General features: G+C 40.3%; 1 protein-coding gene across 2 annotated transcripts in view; it reads right to left on the bottom strand.

Annotated features, from left to right (window-relative positions):
- ZNF507 (zinc finger protein 507) overlaps positions 1–21641 on the bottom strand; it is a 43803-nt gene that overhangs the window by 4772 nt on the left and 17390 nt on the right. For both annotated transcript variants that reach the window (XM_018062256.1, XM_018062255.1), the window contains one exon: positions 3–137. In XM_018062256.1, coding sequence (XP_017917745.1) covers positions 3–137 — 135 coding nt within the window. The remainder of the gene's footprint in view (positions 1–2; positions 138–21641) is intronic.

Genomic DNA, 21641 nt, shown 5'->3' with positions numbered 1-21641 from the left:
ACCTGCCACTTTGTGAAATGGCGTCATTAATAGCCTTGTTTACTTGTTCGTAGTTGTAATTTTGGTCACTAGCATGCTTCCACATGTGAGACTTCAAAGAAGGAGGATGGCTGCACACATACCCACACAATGAGCATCTGAAAAACCGAGATGAAGGAAATCAGATGATCCCACGATTTCGTAACTGTTAAATTTGTTCTCCTGAGGACTTACTAGATATCACATTTCACTGAATCTAAGATGCCACTGATTATAAGAGACATACTGATATCAGAGGCTAAAATGTCCTAGTGCAGATCTCTCAGAATCAATGAAATAGAAGTATTTTACATTATAAAGAAATAATAAGAGTCAGGACACAAACATCCCAAATTACTTTAGCTATTACAGTATTTGGAAAGATTTCTAATATATTAACATGCGAAATCTTTGCACTAAATTATTTAACCACACACATTCACAAATAGACAAAATCAATTCTCTACAGTACTTTATTTCTTAAGAAAGCAAAAAGGAATTAAATAATTTTCAACATTAACTCTGTGCTTACTTATAAATTCACAGAAAATGTAAGCAATAGTCCTGAAATGCTTCAACAATGTAGATTTCATAAGTAAAACAGATACTTATCTTAAAGTTTTAGTTCAAGTAATAATTGTTTGACGTAATTGGGCACATTCAATAAAATCTGAACTGAATAAACTACTTAAAAAAATTAACAGATTATTTTTAGAGCATGCTTATGTTTATCCTCTTTTCCTTCTGTACCCAATTCCTCCTATCATTAACATCTTGCATCAGTGTGGAATATTCGTTTCAACTGATGAACCAATATCGACACATTATTATTAACTAGTGTCTACAGTTTATATTAGGGTTCACTATGTTGTACAGTTCTATGTATTTTGATAAATGCACAATGCCATGAATCCATCATAACATCACGCTAAACACCTTCCCAACCTTAAACATCCTCCAGCACTCCACCTACTTATCCCTCCCACGCCCTAACCACTGGCAGTCACCAATCCTTTGTCTCCACAGTTCTGCCTTTTCTAGAATGTTGCATATTTGGAATCATACTGCATACAGCCTCTTCAGACTGGTTTCTCTCCCTTAGCCATTTGCATGTAAGTTCTTCCATGTTTTTTCAGAGCTTGAGAGGCCCCCCTCTCCACTGCTGAATAATATTCCACCAAGCTACCACATTTGTTACTGTTTTCTATTTGTTGTTCTTGTTCTATTATTTTCTTCTACTCTTTTTCTGCTTTTGTGGTTTTCACTCAGCATACTGCATGATTCAATGTTTCTCCTTTTTAGAATGTCAGTTATACTTGTTTACTTTATATTATTGGTTTCCCTAGTGTTTGGCAAATACATTTACAGCTAATCCAAGTCCACCTTCAAGTAACACTATACTGGCTTCATGGATAGCTCGGGCACATTATGATAAAATAAAGACATCTAGTTGCTCCCAAGTTTTGTCAATTATGAATAAAGCTTCTAAACATTCATGTGTAGGGTTTTCTGTGAATATAAGTTTTCATCATTTGTGTAAATACTTAAGAGTAGAATGTTTATCTTTTTAGGAAACTGCAAACATACTTTTTAAAAGTCATTTTTATTAAACACTTAATTACCAATCTAACAAATCAGGTAACTTAACTGAACTCTTCACCACAACAACAAGAGAGTCAGCAGAGGGATAAAAGAACCACTTTGAGACATGCCAGAACATTCTGTTCCTAATAAGGTCTGCTCTCAGGAGAAAGTATTTAACCAGAGCTTAACCTACTGGAGTTTTATCAGAGCATAACTGACCTGAGGGAAAGAAATACCCAACTCCAGGACACTCCAGCTATCTTGTCAACCAGGGGCTGGGGAGGGAGGGGGCTGAGAAGCACAGTTCACAGCCCAGAGGCACAGGATCACTAAAAAACTGAGACCTAGTCATGGACAACAGAGCGTTTTCCCTCCCTTTACTTTTAATCATCACATTTCTAAAGTCCTACTGATAGCAGAGCCTTTTACCCAGTACATCATGCCTGATTAGCAAGAAAAAAATTATAAGACATACTAAAAGGCAAAAACCAAAGTTGAAGAGACAGAGCAAGCACAGGAACAAGAGTCAGATACAGCAGGATGTTGGAATTATTAGACTGCTGATTTAAAACTATGATTAATAATTCTAAGAGCGCCAATGAATAAAATACATAGCATGGGAAAACAGATGAGTAACAAAGCAGAGAGATGGAACTTCCAAAAAAGAACCAAAAAGAAAGAGATCAGAACCCTACAAAATGAAATTTAAAAAATAGATAACAGAAATGAGGAGTCCTATAATGGGCTTATTAGTGGACTGGATACACCTGAGGAAAGAAATCTCTGAGCCTGAGGATATCACAACAGATAGAAACCTCCAAACCAAAAAGCAAAAAAAAAAAAAAAAAAAAAAAAAAAAAAAGGACTGGAAAAAACAGAATATACAACTACAAAAGGTGTAATCTATGTGTAATGGGAATACTAGAAGAGAGAAGGAACAGAATAAATTTATTTTTAACAGTAATGACTGAGAAGTTCCCTAAATTAACATCAGATATGAAACTGTAGATACAAGCCTCTCAGAGAACACCAAACAGGATAAATGGCAGAAAGATTACACGTAAGCCTATCAGTTTTGAACTACAGAAAATAAAAAGAAAAAAGGAGCCCGAGAGAAAGATAAGCAAAGAAGAATTAAATCAAACTTCTCAGAAACAATGCAAGAAAGTAGAGTGAACTATTCAAAGCATTGAGAGAAAAATCAACCAACGTAGAGTTCTGTACCAGCAAACTTACTCTTCGAAAGTGAGCAGAAATAAAGACTTTTTCCAACAAACAAAGTTGAAGTAATCTGTTGCTGGTAAATCTGTCTTGTAAGAAAGGTTAAAGAAGTTCTTCAGAAAGAAGGAAAATGATCAAGTTCAGAAATGTGGATCTACACAAAGAAAGGGAAAACATCAGATAAGGCATGTTGCTGCTGCTGTTTCATTGCCAAGTTGAGTCTGAATTTTTGCCACGCCGTGAACTGTAGCCCACGAGGCTCCTCTGTCCATGAAATTCCCTAGGCAAGAATACTGGAGGGGTTGCCATTGCTCCCTCCTGGGGATCTTTCTGATCCAGGGATCAAACCAGTGTTTCTTGCATAGAGGAGGATTCTTTACCACTGACCACCAGGGAAGTCCCAGATAAGGTGTAAAAGCGGGTAAAATAAAAGTTTTTCATTTTAATTGATCTGAAAGATAACAGCTTATTTAAAATAATAATAGCAACAATATATTCGATTATGTATGCTTATGTATGTGTGTGCACGCGCATACACACACACACACACTCTATGTATAAGTGAAATCAAAGAAGTAACACAGATAATGGAACAGAAGAATTAGGTTATTTTATTATAATGTACTGGAGAAGGCAATGGCACCCCACTCTAGTACTCTTGCCTGGAAAATCCCATGGACTGAGAAGAATGGTAGGTGGCAGTCCCTGGGGTGGCCAAGAGTTGGACATGACTGAGCATTCACTTTCACTTTTCACTTTCATGCACTGGAGAAGGAAATGGCAACCCACTCTAGTGTTTTTGCCTGGACAATCCCAGGGACAGGGGAGCCTGGTGGGCTGCCGTCTATGGGGTCGCACAGAGTTGGACACAACTGAAGCTGGGATACGCATGAGGCCAGTAATGTTACTTGAAGGTGGATTTGGATTAGCTGTAAAAGTGTATGCCAAACCCTAGGAATCCATTAATGAAAAGTAAAAAAAAAAATTAAGTACAACTGATACGCTAAGAAAGGAGAGAAAATGAAATCACATAACATGCTCAATGAAAACCACAAAAGGCAGAAGAAGAGTGAAAGAAAAAAAATAGAACAAGCACAGCAAATAGAAAATGGTAACAAATATGCAACTATGAATTCAACTATTATCAATGGTCTAAATACACCAATTAAAAGACGGAGATCGGGACTTTCCTAGTGGCTCAGGGGATAAGAATCACCTGCCAATGCAGAGGACAAGGGTTCAATCCCTGCTCTGTCAAGAGACTCCACTGCAATGAGAAGCCCACGCAACACAATGAAGAGTAGCTCCCATTCGGTGCAACTAGAGAAAGCCCGCGTGCAGTCCCAGTGCAGAGCCCAACAGAGACCCAGCACAACTAAAAATAAAGAGATTGTCAGGTTGGATCAAAAACAAGACCCAACTACATGTAGAGTTCTGTACCAGCAAACTTACTCTTCAAAAGAGAGCAGAAATAAAGACTTTTTAGAAAGAAGGAAAATGATCAAGTTCAGAAATGTGGATCTACACAAAGAAAGGGAAAATGTCAGATAAGGTATGTTGCTGCTGCTGTTTCATTGCTAAGTTGAGTCTGAATTTTTGCCACGCCGTGAACTGTAGCCCACGAGGCTCCTCTGTCCATGAAATTCCCTAGGCAAGAATACTGGAGGGGTTGCCATTGCTAGAGTAAACCTAGAGGTAACATCATACTTAGTAAGAAACTAAAAGCTTTCCTGATAAGTTTAAGAACAAAGCACAGATGTCTTGTCTCACCATGCCTTTTCAACATCATAACTGAAGTCCTGGTTAATGCAATACAAATGTGTGTGTGTATACATATGTACAGTTTGTTCATGTATCATCTGATTGTCTACACAGAAAATCTTAAAGCATGTGACAAAAACCTCCTAGAACTAATGAGTAATTATATCAAGATTGGAGGACCCAAGATTAATATATAAAAAAAGTCAATTGCTTTCCTATATTCCAGCCATAAGCAGTATTTGAAATTAAGAACATTTAATCCCACTTACCTTAGCAGTACTGAAAACAAAATACTTAGGTATAAAACTAACAAAATATGTACAAGGTCTGTCTTTATGAAGAAAACCACAAAACTCTGATAAATCAGAGTTATAAATGTAGAGAGTGTCTATATTCATGGATAGGAAGACTCAATACTGTTAAGATGTTAGTTCTTCCCAACTTGATCTACAGATTCAATATTATTCCAATAAAAACCCCAGCAAGTTATTTTGTAGATACTGACAAACTGATTCTAAAGTTTACATGGAAGGCAAAAGATCCAGAAGAGCCAACACAATATGGAAGGAGAAGGATAAAGTTGGGAGTGTGCCGCCAAACATCCATGGAATCAATAAAAGCTGAGTAGTCACCAAGGTTTGAGTCACTGAGCGGGAATAAATAGGTGGGATTCAGCTGATTTTTTAGGGCAGTGAAACTACTCTGTATGATACTGTAATGGTAAATACATGTCATTATAAATTTGCTCAAATGAGTGTGCAGAGTGTGCAGTATCAAGAGTAAACCCAAATATAAACTACAGACAGGATTACAATGATGCATCAATATTGGCTTATCAATTCTCACAAATGTACTACTCTGGTGGGGAATGCTGATAATGGGGGAGGCTATGAATGTGTGGGGCACAGAGTATATGGGAGATCTTTGTGCTTCTGCTTGATACTGCAGTGAACCTAAACTGCCTCTAAAAATTAACCTATTAAAAATAAACTGACAGTGGGGCTTCCCTGATGGTCCAGTGGTTAAAACTCTGCATTTCCACTGCAGAGAGCATCAGTTTAGTTCAGTCGCTCAGTCATGTCCGACTCTTTGCAACCCAATGAACCACAGCATGCCAGGCTTCCCTGTCCATAACCAACTTCCAGAGTCCACCCAAACCCATGTCCATTGAGTTGGTGATGCCATCCAATCATCTCATCCTCTGTTGTCCCCTTCTCCTCCTGTCCTCAATCTTTCCCAGCATCAGAGTCTTTTCACATGCATCAGCTCTTCACATCAGGTGGCCAAAGTATTGGAGTTTCAGCTTCAACATCAGTCCTACCAATGAACATCTAGGCCTATCTCCTTTAGGATGGGCTGGTTGGATCTCCTTGCAGTCCAAGGGACTCTCAAGAGTCTTCTCCAACACCACACTTCAAAAGCATCAATTCTTCGGCGCTCAGCTTTCTTCACAGTCCAACTCTCACATCCATACGTGACCACTGGAAAAATCATAGCCTTGACTAGATGGACGTTTGTTGACAAAGTAACGTCTCTGCTTTTCAATATGCTGTCTAGGTTGGTCATAACCTTCCTTCCAAGGAGTAAGCATCTTTTGGCTGCAATCACCATCTGCAGTGATTTTGGAGCCCAGAAAAATAAAGCCTGACACTCTTTCCCCATCTATTTCCCATGAAGTGATGGGACCAGATGCCATGATCTTTGTTTTCTGAATGTTGAGCTTTAAGACAACTTTTTCACTCTCTACTTTCACTTTCATCAAGAGGCTCTTTAGTTCTTCTTCACTTTCTGCCATAGGGGTGGTGTCATCTGCATATCTGAGGTTATTGATATTTCTCCCGGCAATCTTGATTCCAGCTTCGTCCTCCAGTCCAGTGTTTCTCATGATGTACTCTGCATATAAGTTAAATAAGCAGGGTGACAATATACAGCCTTGATGTACTCCTTTTCCTATTTGGAACCAGTCTGTTGTTCCATGTCCAGTTCTAACTGTTGCTTCCTGACCTGCATACAGGTTTTTCAAGAGGCAGGTTAGGTGGTCTGGTATTCCCATCTATTTCAGAATTTTCCACAGTTTATTGTGATCCACAGAGTCAAAGGCTTTGGCACAGTCAATAAAGCAGAAATGATGAGATATTAATTTCTTTCCCTAAAGGCCTACTATTCCAGTGACTAAAGTCAACAGACTAGCCAGCTTCTTCATATTTAACTTAGCTTGTACCTTTAAAGTTTCAGAGACCTTTATATAAAAGTTTTTTAAAATATGAAAAGCTTTTATAAAAAGAATATATATATATATATATATACACACACATGGCATTGTTAAAATAATACTACTGTTATTCTTTTAATCTACTATAAAAGCCTGTTTTCCAGCATTTTATTCAGGATACCTGCATTGACAGTCCTAAGTGAGACTGGTATATAGTTTTCTGTTGCCCTTGCCAAATTTTAGAATCAATATTATTCTAATTTTATAAAAAGACTTTGAAAGCCTTTTTATAAAGGCTTTAAAGAAACAAGAAAAAAGCTTTTATAAAAAGGTGAAGGGCTTCCCTGGTGGTGCTAGTGGTAAGGAACCCGCCTTCCAATGCAGGAGACATATGAGACGCAGGTTCAATCCCTGGGTCGGGAAGATCCTCTGGAGGAGGGCATGGCAACCCACTCCAGCATTCTTGCCTAGAGAATCCCATGGACAGAGCAGACTGGAGGACTACAATCCACAGGGTCTCTCAAGAGTTTGACACAACTGAAGTGACTTAGCAGGCATTGCCATGTTCTTCATGGGAGGCTTATTTTAGGAACACAGAGAATTTAATAAGAAATATATTATAATAAATCATTATTTGAAAGGATTGGAAAGAGACAAGTCATTTTCACTGATGTTACTGAAGGAAAATTATTATGGACAACTGAAGCAAAAACTAAAGCAGGAAAGCATAATGAATCTCCATTTCTCAACTCCAGTAATTACTGACATTTTGCTCATCTTGTTTCATGTATTCCCTCAAACTGCCCTGATTTCTGCAGAAGTGGTTTATTTGAATGAGGATCCAAGTAGGATCTATACAGTTATCCCTGGGTATATGCAGGGAACTGGTCCTAGGACCTCCCATAGATATCAAAATCTGAGATGCTCAAATCGCTCATGTGAAATGGTATATATAGTACCATACTGCATTTGGTTGGCATCTTGAGCTCTTAATATGTAATAATTCTTTCTTTTCCCATCCCCCCCATGCTGTTAGTATGATGGAGACCCCAGGTCATCTGCCTCCTAGAACGTTTCACAAGCTGTGCTGATTGCTTTCTGTGAGTGTCACATTTCTGTATTCCCCACATCATTTTTTTTTTTTAAAGCGGTAGTGAGAGATCTAGAAAAGTTTCTAAACCTTTGCACTTGACATTTGGGCTAGACAATTCTTTATTGTGGGGGCTGCTCTGAGCACTGCACGATGGTTTCAGCAGCATCACTTTCCTCCACCCATTAGGTGCTGCTAGCATCTTCTCTTCCTCTTGTGACAACCAACAATATCTCCAGACACTGGCAAATGTCTCATCTGGGGACTACTGATGTAGAGGTTTTATCAGATTCAGGGTTAGTTTTTTCCATTTCTATTCTTTTTCAAACATAACTTCATGGGTACAGCTGTGTTTCATACCACATTTTAGGAGGCACTTGAATCAGGCTGATAACACCTGAACCCAATTAACACTCAATAAAATTTCTCACCAAAATATGCTAGGCAAATAATGCTTCAACATGAAAAAATGTATCTACCTAAACCCCCCAACTAGCATAAAGCTCAAAGCAGAAACATCAGAAGCACTCCCATTAAGCCTAAGAACAAAGTAAGGATGGTCACTATCCCCACAGTTATTTAGAACTGGGGAGGTATTTCGTCATTGCTGTTCAGTCACTCAGTCATGTCTGACTCTTTGCAACCCCATGGACTGCAGCACACCAGGCCTCCCTGTCCATCACCATCTCCTGGAGCTTGCTCAAACTCATGTCCATTGAGTCGATGATGCCATCCAACCATCTCATCCTCTGTTGGCCCCTTCTCCTCTTGCCTTCAATCTTTCCCAGCATCAGGGTCTTTTCTCATGAATCACCTCTTCGCATCAGGTGGCCAAAGTATTGGAGATTCAGCTTTAGCATCAGTCTTTCTGATAGAATACTCAAGGTTGATTTTCTTTAGGATTGACTGGTTTGATCTCCTTGCTGTCCAAGGAACTCTCTAAAGTCTTCTCCAGCACCACAGTTAGAAAGCATCAATTGTTTGGCACTCAACCTTCTTTATAGTCCAACTCTCACATCTGTATATGACTACTGGAAAAACTATAGCTCTGCCTATACGGACTCTGGTCGGCAAAGTGACATCTCTACTTTTCAATATGTTGTTTAGGTTTGTCATAGTTTTTCTTCTAAGCAGCAAGTGTCTTTTAAAAAATTTCATGGCTGCAGTCACTGTCCGCAGTGATTCTGGAGTCCAAGAAAATAGTCTATCACTGTTTTCATCTTTTCCCCTTGTATTTGCCACAAAGTGATGCGACCAGAGGCCATGATCTTAGTTTTTTTGAAAGCTGAATTCTAAGCCAGTTTTTTCACTCTCCTCTTTCACCTTCATCAAGAGGCTCTTCAGTTTTTGTTTTTTTGCCATTAGTGTGATGTCATCTCCATAACTCCCGGCATAATTTCTCCCGGCAATCTTGATTCCAGCTTGTGCTTCATCCAGCTGGGCATTTCACATGATGTACTCTGCATATAAGTTAAACAAGCCGGGTGACAATACACAGCCTTGACAGACTCCTTTCCCAATTTTGAACCAGTCTGTTGTTTCATGTCTGGTTCTGTTACTTCTTGACCTGCATACAGGTTTCTCAGGAGGGATGTAAGATGGCCTGGTATTCCCATTTCTTGAAGAATTTTCTACAGCTTGTTGTGATCCACATAGTCAATGAAGCAGAAGTAGATATTTTTCTGGAATTCCCTTGCTTTTTCTATGATTCAACGGATGTTGGCAATTTGACCTCTGGTTCCTCTGCCTCTTCAAATCCAGCTTGTACATCTGGAAGATCTTAGCACTGACATACTGATTGCAGCACTGTAAGCATCATTTTTAGGATTTAAAATAGCTTAGCTGGAATTCCATCACCTCCACTAGCTTTGTTCGTAGTAATGCTTCCTAAAGCACACTTGACTTCACACTCCAGGATGTCTGGCTCTAGGTGAGTGATCACACCATCATGGTTATCCGGGTCATTAAGATCTTTTTTGTACAGTTCTTCTGTGTATTCTTGCCACCTCTTCTTTATCTCTTCTGCTTCTTTAGGTTCATACCATTTCTGCTCTTTATTGTGTCCATCTTTGTAAGAAATGTTTCCTTGATATTTATAATTTTCTTGAAGAGATTTCTAGTCTTTCCCATTCTATTGTTTTCCTGTATTTCTTTGCATTGTTCACTTTCTTATCTCTCCTTGATATTCTTTGGAACTCTGCATACAGATGGGTTTATCTTTCCTTTATTCCTTTGCCTTTTGCTTCTCTTCTCAACTATTTGTAAGACAACCATCTTGCTTTCCTGCGTTTCTTCTCCTTGGTGATGGTTTTGGTCACCACCTCCTGTACAATGTTATGAACCTCTGTTGACAGTTCTTCAGGCACTCTATCAGATCTAATCCCTTGAATCTATTTGTCACTTCCACTGTATAATCGTAAGGGATATGATTTAGGTTATACCTGAATGGTTAAGTGGTTTTCCCTACTTTCTTTAAGTCTGAATTTGGCAATAAGGAGTTTATCATCTGATCAGCTCCTGGTCTTGTTTTTGCTGACTGTATAGAGTTTCTCCATCTTTGGCTGCAAAGAATATAACCAATCTGATTTCAGTATTGACCATCTGGTGATGTTCATGTGTAGAGTTGTCTCTTGTGTTGTTGGAAGAGAGTGTTTGCTATGACTAGTGTGTTCTCTTGGCAAAACTCTGTTAGTTTTTGCCTGCTTCATTTTGTACTCCAAGACCAAACTTGCCTGTTACTCCAGGTATTCCTTGACTTCCTACATTTGCATTCCAGTCCTCTATGATGCAAAGGACATCTTTTTTTGGTGTCCTTTAGTTCTAGAAGGCCTTGTAGGTCTTTATAGGACCATTTAACTTCATCTTCTTTGGCATTAGTGGTTGGGGCATAGACTTGGATCACTGTGATACTGAATGGTCGGCCTTGGAAATGAACTGAGATCATTCCGTCGTTTTTGAGATTGCACCCAAGTACTGCATTTTGGACTCTTTGGTTGACTATGAGGACTACTCCATTTCTTCCAAGGGATTCTTGCCCATAGTAATAGATAAAATGGTCATCTGAATTAAATTTGTCCATTCCCATCCGATTTATTTCACTGATTCCTAAGACGGTATTCACTCTTGCCATCTCCTGTTTGACCACTTCTAATTTACCTTAATTGGTAGACCTAACATTCCAGGAATATTGCAATATTGTTCTTTATAGCATCTGACTTTCCTTTCAGTTACTAGTCAGTACAATTAGATAACAGAAAGAATATGTGTAAATATCATAAAGGCATGGTTGAGAAAAGTATTTGCAGATAATACAATTATGAACCTGGCAATCCAACAGCAATTAATTACAAGTAATAAGATAATTCAATAATTATATAAAGCTAACATGCTGTATACATCAAATTTCCCCACATAACAATACTGAAAACTAGGAAATGATCCAAGTTATAAGAGCAATAGAAGAAAAAAGGAATAAGCCTAACAACAAGTGTGTGTGTGTAGGCAGTCCTTGCCCTGTAATATTTCTGACATGAATGGATTTTAGTTACTATGGCATATAGTTAGATGAGTCTCCTAACACCACTGTTCAAATTTCAAAGTATTACTAACTGTGAGTAACTGTAGTGTACAAACTTCACTAGGAGCTCTTTGGTCCACTCTGAAAACGATAGAACAAAATATAATCAGTGACTAATTTATGTCATTTCTTTCAAAGTCTGTCAGTGATTAGTCAGTTGCTTCTATTAATTCAGTCACAGACAGCAAAGTGTGTAGTTATGTTGCCTCCTTGTATCCCAGTGATAAATTCACGTAACAATTTACAAAAATGGATGATCCAAAAAGAGAACTGGCCAACAAAATGGAAGAACACACAGCAAGAAACCCGAAAGTGGTAACGCTGGAAGTGCAATTAGACACGAACGTAAATGGAGTTAGAGAACAGACAGCTGAGCAGAGGAAAGCCGATGCTGCCACTGCTGCCGCAGCTCCAGTATGCAGCCAGTGATCGCCAGACACAAACAAGGAGAGCCGTGCCCAGGGAAAGTCATGCCAGGGAAAATTTCATGGAACAGAAATTCCTGGAGATGTTTCACGACAGTTAAAGAGCAAAGGATAAAATGTTCGGAGTTGATCCCTACTTAGAAAGGAGTATGGCCACTGGCCAGGGCACAGAAAAACTGCTCAGCCTGTGCTATAAGGCATACAGTGAGAACACAAGCTGCTACTGCTGAGTCGCTTCAGTCGTGTCTGACTCTATGTGACCCCATAGATGGCAGCCCACTAGGCTCCTCTGTCTCTGGGATTCTCCAGGCAAGAATACTGGAATGGGTTGCCATTTCCTTCTCCAATGCATGAAAGTGAAAAGCGAAAGGGAAGTCGCTCAGTCCTGCCCGACTCTTAGTGACCCCATGGACTGCAGCCCACCAGGCTCCTCCGTCTCTGGGATTCTCCAGGCAAGGGTACTGGAGTGGGGTGCCACTGCCTTCTCCAATGCATGAAAATGAAAAGCGAAAGGGAAGTCGCTCAGTCCTGCCCGACTCTTAGTGACCCCATGGACTGCAGCCTACCAGGCTCTTCCGACTCTGGGATTCTCCAGGCAAGGGTACTGGAGTGGGGTGCCACTGCCTTCTCCAATGCATGAAAGTGAAAAGCGAAAGGGAAGTCGCTCAGTCCTGCCCGACTCTTAGTGACCCCATGGACTGCAGCCCACCAGGCTCCTCCGTCTCTGGGATTCTCCAGGCAAGGGTACTGGAGTGGGGTGCCACTGCCTTCTCCAATGCATGAAAGTGAAAAGCGAAAGGGAAGTCGCTCAGTCCTGCCCGACTCTTAGTGACCCCATGGACTGCAGCCTACCAGGCTCCTCCGTCTCTGGGATTCTCCAGGCAAGAGTACTGGAGTGGGGTGCCACTGCCTTCTCCGAGAACACAACCACTGTGCAAACTATTCTTGAGAAGTTTCTTGCAAAGAAATAAAACACTCATTTTCAGTGTTTCTAAGTTTTAAGCTACAGTGTACTAAGTTAATATTACTTTTAGTATTTTTCATTTCCTTATACATCTGTAACTAACAGTAAAAGAGCTTTTTCAGCTTGCCAATCATTTTTATGGTCCCATACTATTGGACAAACTGAGAACTATCTGCATACTTAATGCATACATGTATGTATGCATGGATATATACACATATAAAACAAGAAATGTTCACAATAATATAAATGGAGAAAACTCTGCATGCTTATGAGGGACAACAGGTGACTTGAAAAAAATGGAAGAGCCCAAACCTTATTTGTATAACGTTGTCAATTTTTTCTAAATTAATCTAGAAGCTTATCATGATCGCAATACAAATAGTAACAGAATTATTTTTAAGAGGAAACTATGACAAGCTGCTTCTGAAGTTCTTCCGTACACATATGTATTACCCAATCAAAACCTCAAGCAAGAAACGGAATTATCCACAAAATCTACATATTTCACTTCCTTATCACCATTTCTCCCACAGAATTTGGAAGTTTGCATATACAATTGGAAAAATGATTTTTTTTTTTGTGAACTGAAAAGGAGTGGTATAATGTGTCCATGCAATTTTACAAAATGATAAACCCTGGGTTCACAATAATTGCTTAAGGAGAAGACTACCTCTATCTTAAGACCTCTTTGTGAGTTCCTCCAAGATCTCATACCTGTTCCTCCTCAAAAGAGGCATCACTTCTTTGAATTTTGTATATGATTTGTTTACTTTTCCTTAGTTTTACCTTTAGGTAGACCATCCCCATTGGAAAAGAAATGCAAAAAAGCAAAATGGTTGTCTGGGGAGGCCTTACAAATAGCTGTGAAAAGAAGAGAGGTGAAAAGCAAAGGAGAAAAGGAAAGATATAAGCATCTGAATGCAGAGTTCCAAAGAATAGCAAGAAGAGATAAGAAAGCCTTCTTCAGCGATCAATGCAAAGAAATAGAGGAAAAGAACAGAATGGGAAAGACTAGAGATCTCTTCAAGAAAATTAGAGATACCAAGGGAACATTTCATGCAAAGATGGGCTCCATAAAGGACAGAAATGGTCTGGACCTAACAGAAGCAGAAGATATCAAGAAGAGGTGGCAAGAATACACAGAAGAACTGTGCAAAAAAGATCTTCACGACCAAGATAATCACGATGGTGTGATCACTAATCTAGAGCAAGACATCTTGGAATGTGAAGTCAAGTGGGCCTTAGAAAGCATCACTACAAACAAAGCTAGTGGAGGTGATGGAATTCCAGTGGAGCTGTTTCAAATCCTGAAAGATGATGCTGTGAAAGTGCTGCACTTAATATGCCAGCAAGTTTGGAAAACTCAGCAGTGGCCACAGGACTGGCAAAGGTCAGTTTTCATTCCAATCCCAAAGAAAGGCAATACAAAAGAATGCTCAAACTACCGCACAATTGCACTCATCTCACACGCTAGTAAAGTAATGCTCAAAATTCTCCAAGTCTGTCCTCTGAGACTGGAAGTTCCAACCCTCTAATCACATGGTTGGTTCCTCTGGCAGTCAGCCTCCATCCTTAGGTTACCTAGGATCCCCAACCTCTGAGATCTAATGCCTGATGATCTGATGTAATGATAATAGAAATGAAGTGTACAATGAATATAATGCGCTTCAATCATCTGGAAACCATCTCCCTCACCCCCTATCCATGGAATAATTGTCTTTCATGAAACCAGTCCCTGCTGCCAAAAAAGCTGGGGACCACTGACCTAGAAACTTTCTAAAAAATTGCCTCATTAATATACAGAAGATCTTTATCACTCTATCTCTTGGGGAATTCAAGGGTTATAGGAGCTCTGTGCCAAGAACTGAGATAAAGACCAAATATATAGTGTTATAAATCATGATATCACAGATTTCTATTGATACATTAACGTTCTGTTCTTTTTCTGACTCAGCAAAATGCAGTCATGGAATTTACACCTTCATGAAAGAATACAGAAAATAAGTAATACGTGAACCGTGAACTCCCTGATGTTCAAGCTGGTTTTAGAAAAGGCAGGGGAACCAGAGATCAAATTGCCAACATCCGCTGGATCGTGGAAAAAGCAAGAGCGTTCCAGAAAAACATCTATTTCTGCTTTATTGACTATGCCAAAGCCTTTGACTGTGTGGATCACAATAAACTGTGGAAAATTCTGAAAGAGATGGGAATACCAGACCACCTAACCTGCCTCTTGAGAAATCTGTATGCAGGTCAGGAAGCAACAGTTAGAACTGGACATAGAACAGCAGACTGGTTCCAAATAGGAAAAGGAGTACGTCAAGGCTGTATACTGTCACCCTGCTTATTTAACTTCTATGCAGAGTACATCACGAGAAACGCTGGACTGGAAGAAACCACAAGCTGGAATCAAGATTGCCGGGAGAAATATCAATAACCTCAGATATGCAGATAACACCACCCCTATGGCAGAAGTGAAGAGGAACTAAAAAGCCTCTTGATGAAAGTGAAAGAGGAGAGTGAAAAAGTTGGCTTAAAGGTCAACATTCAGAAAACGAAGATCATGGCATTCCGTCCCATCACTTCATGGGACATAGATGGGGAAACAGTGGAAACAATGTCAGACTTTATTTTTGGGGGCTCCAAAATCACTGCAGATGGTGACTGCAGCCATGAAATTAAAAGACAGTTACTCCTTGGAAGAAAAGTTATGATCAACCTAGATAGCATATTCTAAAGCAGATATATTACTTTGCCGACTAAGGTCCGTCTAGTCAAGGCTATGGTTTTCCCTGTGGTCATGTATGGATGCGAGAGTTGGACTGTGAAGAAGGCTGAGCGCCAAAGAATTGATGCGTTTGAACTGTGGTGTTGGAGAAGACTCTTGAGAGTTCTTTGGACTGCAAGGAGATCCAACCAGTCCATTCTAAAGGAGATCAGCCCTAGTATTTCTTTGGAAGGAATGATGCCAAAGCTGAAGCTCCAGTACTTTGGCCACCTCATGCGAAGAGTTGACTCATTGGAAAAGACTCTGATGCTGGGAGAGATTGGGGGCAGGAGGAGAAGGGGCCGACAGAGGATGAGATGGCTGGATGGCATCACGGACTCGATGGACGTGAGTCTGAGTGAACTCCGGGAGATGGAGATGGACAGGGAGGCCTGGCGTGCTGCGATTCATGGGGTCGCAAAGAATTGGACGTGATTGAGCGACTGAACCGAACTGAACTGTTAGTTACGGTCTTGTTTTATTCACTTCACTGCACTTAATTTCTGAAATCTAGTTTACTTATTTTCTGTATTCTTTCATGAAGGTGTAAATTCCATGACTGCATTTTGCTGAGTCAGAAAAAGAACAGAACGTTAATGTATCAATAGAAATCTGTGATATCATGATTTATAACACTATATATTTGGTCTTTATCTCAGTTCTTGGCATAGAGCTCCTATAACCCTTGAATTCCCCAAGAGATAGAGTGATAAAGATCTTCTGTATATTAATGAGGCAATTTTTTAGAAAGTTTCTAGGTCAGTGGTCCCCAGCTTTTTTGGCAGCAGGGACTGGTTTCATGAAAGACAATTATTCCATGGATAGGGGGTGAGGGAGATGGTTTCCAGATGATTGAAGCGCATTATATTCATTGTACACTTCATTTCTATTATCATTACATCAGATCATCAGGCATTAGATCTCAGAGGTTGGGGATCCTAGGTAACCTAAGGATGGAGGCTGACTGCCAGAGGAACCAACCATGTGATTAGAGGGTTGGAACTTCCAGTCTCAGAGGACAGACTATTGAGATTCAGTTCAACCATCAGTGGCCAATGATTTCATCAATCGTGCTTACGGAATGAAGCCTCCATAAAAACTTGAAGGCTGGTTCAGAGTTCCCAGGTTGGTGAACACATGAAGGGCTGGGCGAGCGGCACACCCAGAGAAGGCTCGGAAACTCCACCTCTCCTGGCTCTACCCTCTGTGTCTGTTCATCTGACTGTACACCTGTATCCTTTCTAGCCAATCAATCAAGCCTGAGGAGGGAGTCACAAGAGCCTTGTTCACCTGATTCACGGCCAGCCGACAGCAGCAGAGTTAACAGCCTAGACTGGCGACTGACATCTGAAGTGAGGGCAGTCTAGTGGGGCTGAGCCCTTCCCTGGTGGGATCTGATGCTATCTCTGGGTAGACAACGTCAAGACTGAATTAAATTTGCAGGACACTCAGCTAATGCTGCTGAGAACTGAGTTGCTCGGTGGTATGGAAAACATTTGACATCAGAAAATCCAAGGTTTCTGAATCTGGCCAAAAATCTGAACTGAATTTTTCTACAGGCTTTCTCCCATTGCTAATAGGTCAGTTACTTTAATTCCCACAGAGCTAAGAATGTGGTTTAACTACCCTATTTCCGTGGCCTGGGGCTTTACTTGGACATTACTCCAGATCTGATTTAATTAAAACAACTGTCTTGAGGGGCTGCTGCTGCTGCTGCTAAGTCACTTTAGTCGTGTCCGACTCTGTGCGACACCATAGACGGCAGCCCACTAGGCTCCTCTGTCCCTGGGATTCTCCAGGCAAGAATACTGGAATGGGTTGCCATTTCCTTCTCCAATGCATGAAAGTGAAAGGTGAAAGTGAAGTCACTCAGTCGTGCCCGACTCTTAGCAACCCCACGGACTGCAGGCTCCTCCGTCCATGGGATTTTCCAGGCAAGAGTACTGGAGCGGGGTGTCATTGCCTCCTCCGGTCTTGAGGGGCTAGGCAGAGGAAAGCAGAACCAGATGTCCTACAGTACTGGAGGTATGGCTTGAACATATGTGAAAAGACTTCAGTAGAAACCTTGCAATAGAATTTGTCTTACCACATTCAATTAGATTTCTATGCTTTTAAAGGATACATAAACTAAGGCCCAGAGAAGATTCACTTTAAATTTTGTGATAAACCTAAGAACTCTTTGCGCCACTGTAAGAAACAACATCCATCAGTTCATTCCTTCTAAACAAAACACATTTCTTTTCCCTCCAAATTAAACTGTAAGCTAAACTGTTTTCCTTAAAACAAATTCAGGGTTTTCAAAGACTTGAGATTTTTCCCAAGCTAATGCAACTGACTAACAATTCAACATGGTTTCAGATTAAAAGAGATTTAAGAAATCTGTAGGGTGGAAGGCGGAGTTCCCAGGTGGTACCAGTGTTAAAGAACCTGCCTGCCAATGCAGGAGACATAAGAGATGCAGGTTCGATCCCTGGGTCAGGAAGATCCCCTAGAGGAGGGCATGGCGACCTACTCCAGTATTCTTGCCTGGAAAATCCCATGGACAGAGGAGCTGGACACAACTGAAGCGAGTAAGCATGCACAGGGCGGAAGGTAGGTTTAAGAGTGATGGGGCATATATTAATACATACCTATGGCTGATTCATGTTGATGCATGGCAGAAGCCAACACAATATTGTAAAACAATTATCCTCCAATTAAAAATAAATAAATGAAAAAAAAAAAGAAGTCTAAGTTGGTGGAAGTGGTGACATGTGACTTCCATGGTATGTCATAAAAGGTAATACTGCTTTCATCTACTTCTTAGCTAAGCATTCACTTGTGGAACCAGCACACTTGGAAAAGTCCATGTGGAGAAATCATGTACATGTTCCAGCTGAGAGGTCCAGCTGAGGCCCCAGTCGACAGTCCGACCAGTGAGGGAGCCCTCAGATGCCTGCAACCCCTGTCATCTCATTACCTCCAGACTTCAAGTCTTCCCTCTTGTCCCAGACCTCATGGAACAGCCATCCCTATAATGCCCTTTCTGAATTTCTGAGCTACAGAATCCCCGCGTCGAATAAAAGAGCTGCTGTTTTACACCACTAAGTTGGGGGTGGTTTGGCAGCACGCCTCATGAAGAGTTCTCTCTGGCAAAGCAGATACAGGTGGAGTGGCACAGCTGACAAGAGCAAGGGTTCAAGGCCTGGCTCTGCCACTTGGGGAGATCGTGGGAGATCGTTTCATCTACCCAGCCTCCTTTCCATATCTATTAATACAACATAAATAGCAGTAACATTCCCAAGTACTGGGCTGTCATGAAGATCAAGTGAGCTGACGCAGCCTGAGTACTCTGCACATTGCCTGGCCTATGAAAAATGTTTTTACAAAAAAATGTTAGCTATTATAATTGTGTCACTCAGTTGTGTCAAACTCTCTGTGACCCCAAGGACTGCAGCCTGTCAGGCTCCTCTGCCCATGGACTTCTTCAGGCAAGAATACTGGAGTGGGCTGCCATTTCCCTCTGTAGCGATCATTGTTACCATTTGTAATATAGCTATATAAAGACCAGACTTTTTACAATGACTGACCACATATAGGAGGCAACTCTGTCATTCCCAATGTCATTTCCATTGCTTAAACCCTTTCTGGTTGTTGTTGTTGTTTTTTTTTTTTTGAGATTTTTCTTTTACTTTTTGTGTCGTATTATAAAACCAGGGTCATTAATGCATAAGCACACAGAATTTTTGACCTAGTTAATGTGAATCCCTGAAAAGCAGGATCATTATTTTATAAGCACACATTTTTCCCTCTCCTTCCATCATCTACCTTAACTGCACGACCACTTAGAAAAATCAGCATCAGTTTCAGAGTATAAAGATACATAAGGCCTAAGCACAAAGAAAAAGATTAATATATTTGATTATATTAAAACTAGAAACTTCTTTCTTCAAAAGATACCACTGAGAGTAGCATTAAGTATAGAAGATATGGGCAATACACATAATAGACCAAAAACAAACAAACAAAAAAAAACCCTTGTATTCAGAACACATAAAGAGTTGCTGCAACATCAGTCAGAAAAAAGTAGACCACCAATAAAGAAATGCCACGTGAAAAGATGCTCAACTACATAAATCATCAGCAAATGCAAATGAGAACCACCACAACATATGTACCTACCAGAAGGATCAAAACTCAAGACTGATAAAACAAAGTATTGATGAGGGTTTGAACTGGTACAACCACTGTAAATTGGTATAACCATTTTGGATAACTGTTGACAATATCCACCACACCTCAATGTAGCATGTTCTATTACCCCCATATTCCACTCCTGGGTATACACCAATGGAAAAGAACCCATTTCATGAAAAAATATGTAAAAGAATATTGGCATTATTCATAATGGGGGAAAGTCTGGCCAATAATCCAAATATCCATCAACAGTAAATAAAAAGTAAATTGTGATATAATTTTAAAATGGAATACTACACAGTAATGAAAAGGAACACATTAATTCTACACTGAATTACACACAATGGTGCTGAATGAAAGAAGCTAGATGTTAAAGAATATGTGCTATATGACTTCACTCATATTAAGTTCAAAAACAGGCAAAACTAATTTGTGATGTTAGAAGTCAAGATGGTGGTTACCTGGTGGGGGATAGGGGTAGTGAGTAGAAGGGCCAAGAAGAGGGTGCTGCTGAGAAACTGGCAATGGTTTATTTCTTGGTCTGAGGAATTACAATGATGGGTTTAATTTGTGACCATTCATCAAGCTGTATGCTTTTGATTTATGTAATTTTCAGGATATTGCTGCATTAAGTTATAAAGTCTATTTCAAAATTTTCGAAAAGAGAGAGACTTAAGAAACGTATCAATCAAATGCAATGTTTGGACCTCCTGATATAAACAAAATAACTCTAATAAAAGATACTTCTGAAACATTTAAGGAAATACTGGGTATTTTTAGACTAGGCATTAAAATAGGATTGGTACTAAAAAATCAACATATAGGAATATATCTGGGTGACTCTTCTACTTAAGGAAGAATATTACCACATATTTATTTTCAAAACACAATAAATATATAGAACCAGAGCCTTTTCATAGATGAGAAAAACTAAAGTATACAGATAACTATCAGTCATTTGCGCCCAACACTGGGCTTCCCAGGTGGTGCTAGTGGTAAAAACCTGCCTGCCAGCGCAGGAGACCTAAGAGATGCGGGTTCGATCCCTGAGTCAGGAAAATCCCCTGGAGGAGGGCGTGGCAACCCACTCCAGTATCCTTGCCTGGAGAATCCTATGGACAGAGGAGCCTGGAGGGCTACAGGCCATACAGCTGCAAAGAGTCGGACAGGACTGAAGTGACTTAGCACACAAGCACATCAGTCGTTTACTGAGTATCTACTATGTGTCGGGCAGCGTGCCGAGTGCTTCAGTCCAAAGCCCATGTATGTCCCTCTCTGTCATGTCGTTCCTCCTGCCCTCTGTCTCGCCATGTAGTTTTGGAACCCGAGTACTGGTATAATTATGTTTCTAAGGGAAAATGGGCTCAAAGCCACAGTCAGGAGGAACCGTGGGGACACGAGGAAAGTGTTTTGTTGTTCCATCTCTAGCTAGTCATTCGTGAAAGTGGTATTAGAGGAAGGAAACCAGCAGTAACTCTAGTACCGCAATATTAAACTAAACCAGAAGACAATCTAATATCTGAAAATTTTGAATGCACCTTTTACTAATCTGGGGGGTCAATGTCATAATTATCATAACTGGTATGTGGTTTACTTAGAATGTTCCTTACTAAAGCACTGAAAATAACAAAGTTTGCTACATTTGGTAGATGTGGGACAGGATGAGGCCCTTTTCATCTTCCCCTGTCCTAACATGGGAATGGAAAATAGCTCTCTTCCTTCTGCAGTGAGGACAGGGTTTCTGAGATGACCTCATGAGCCAGGCCTGTCAGTGCTCCAAGAAACATGCTATCAGAAATGAGCAGTATACACGCTCCGAGAAAGCAAGCCTCAACTTTGACCG

This window comes from Capra hircus, chromosome 18, assembly GCF_001704415.2.
Source record: "Capra hircus breed San Clemente chromosome 18, ASM170441v1, whole genome shotgun sequence".
NCBI classification, from domain to species: domain Eukaryota; kingdom Metazoa; phylum Chordata; class Mammalia; order Artiodactyla; family Bovidae; genus Capra; species Capra hircus.
The sequence above is the reverse complement of the archived record's forward strand: the minus strand, read 5'-3'. Positions and strand labels throughout refer to the sequence as shown.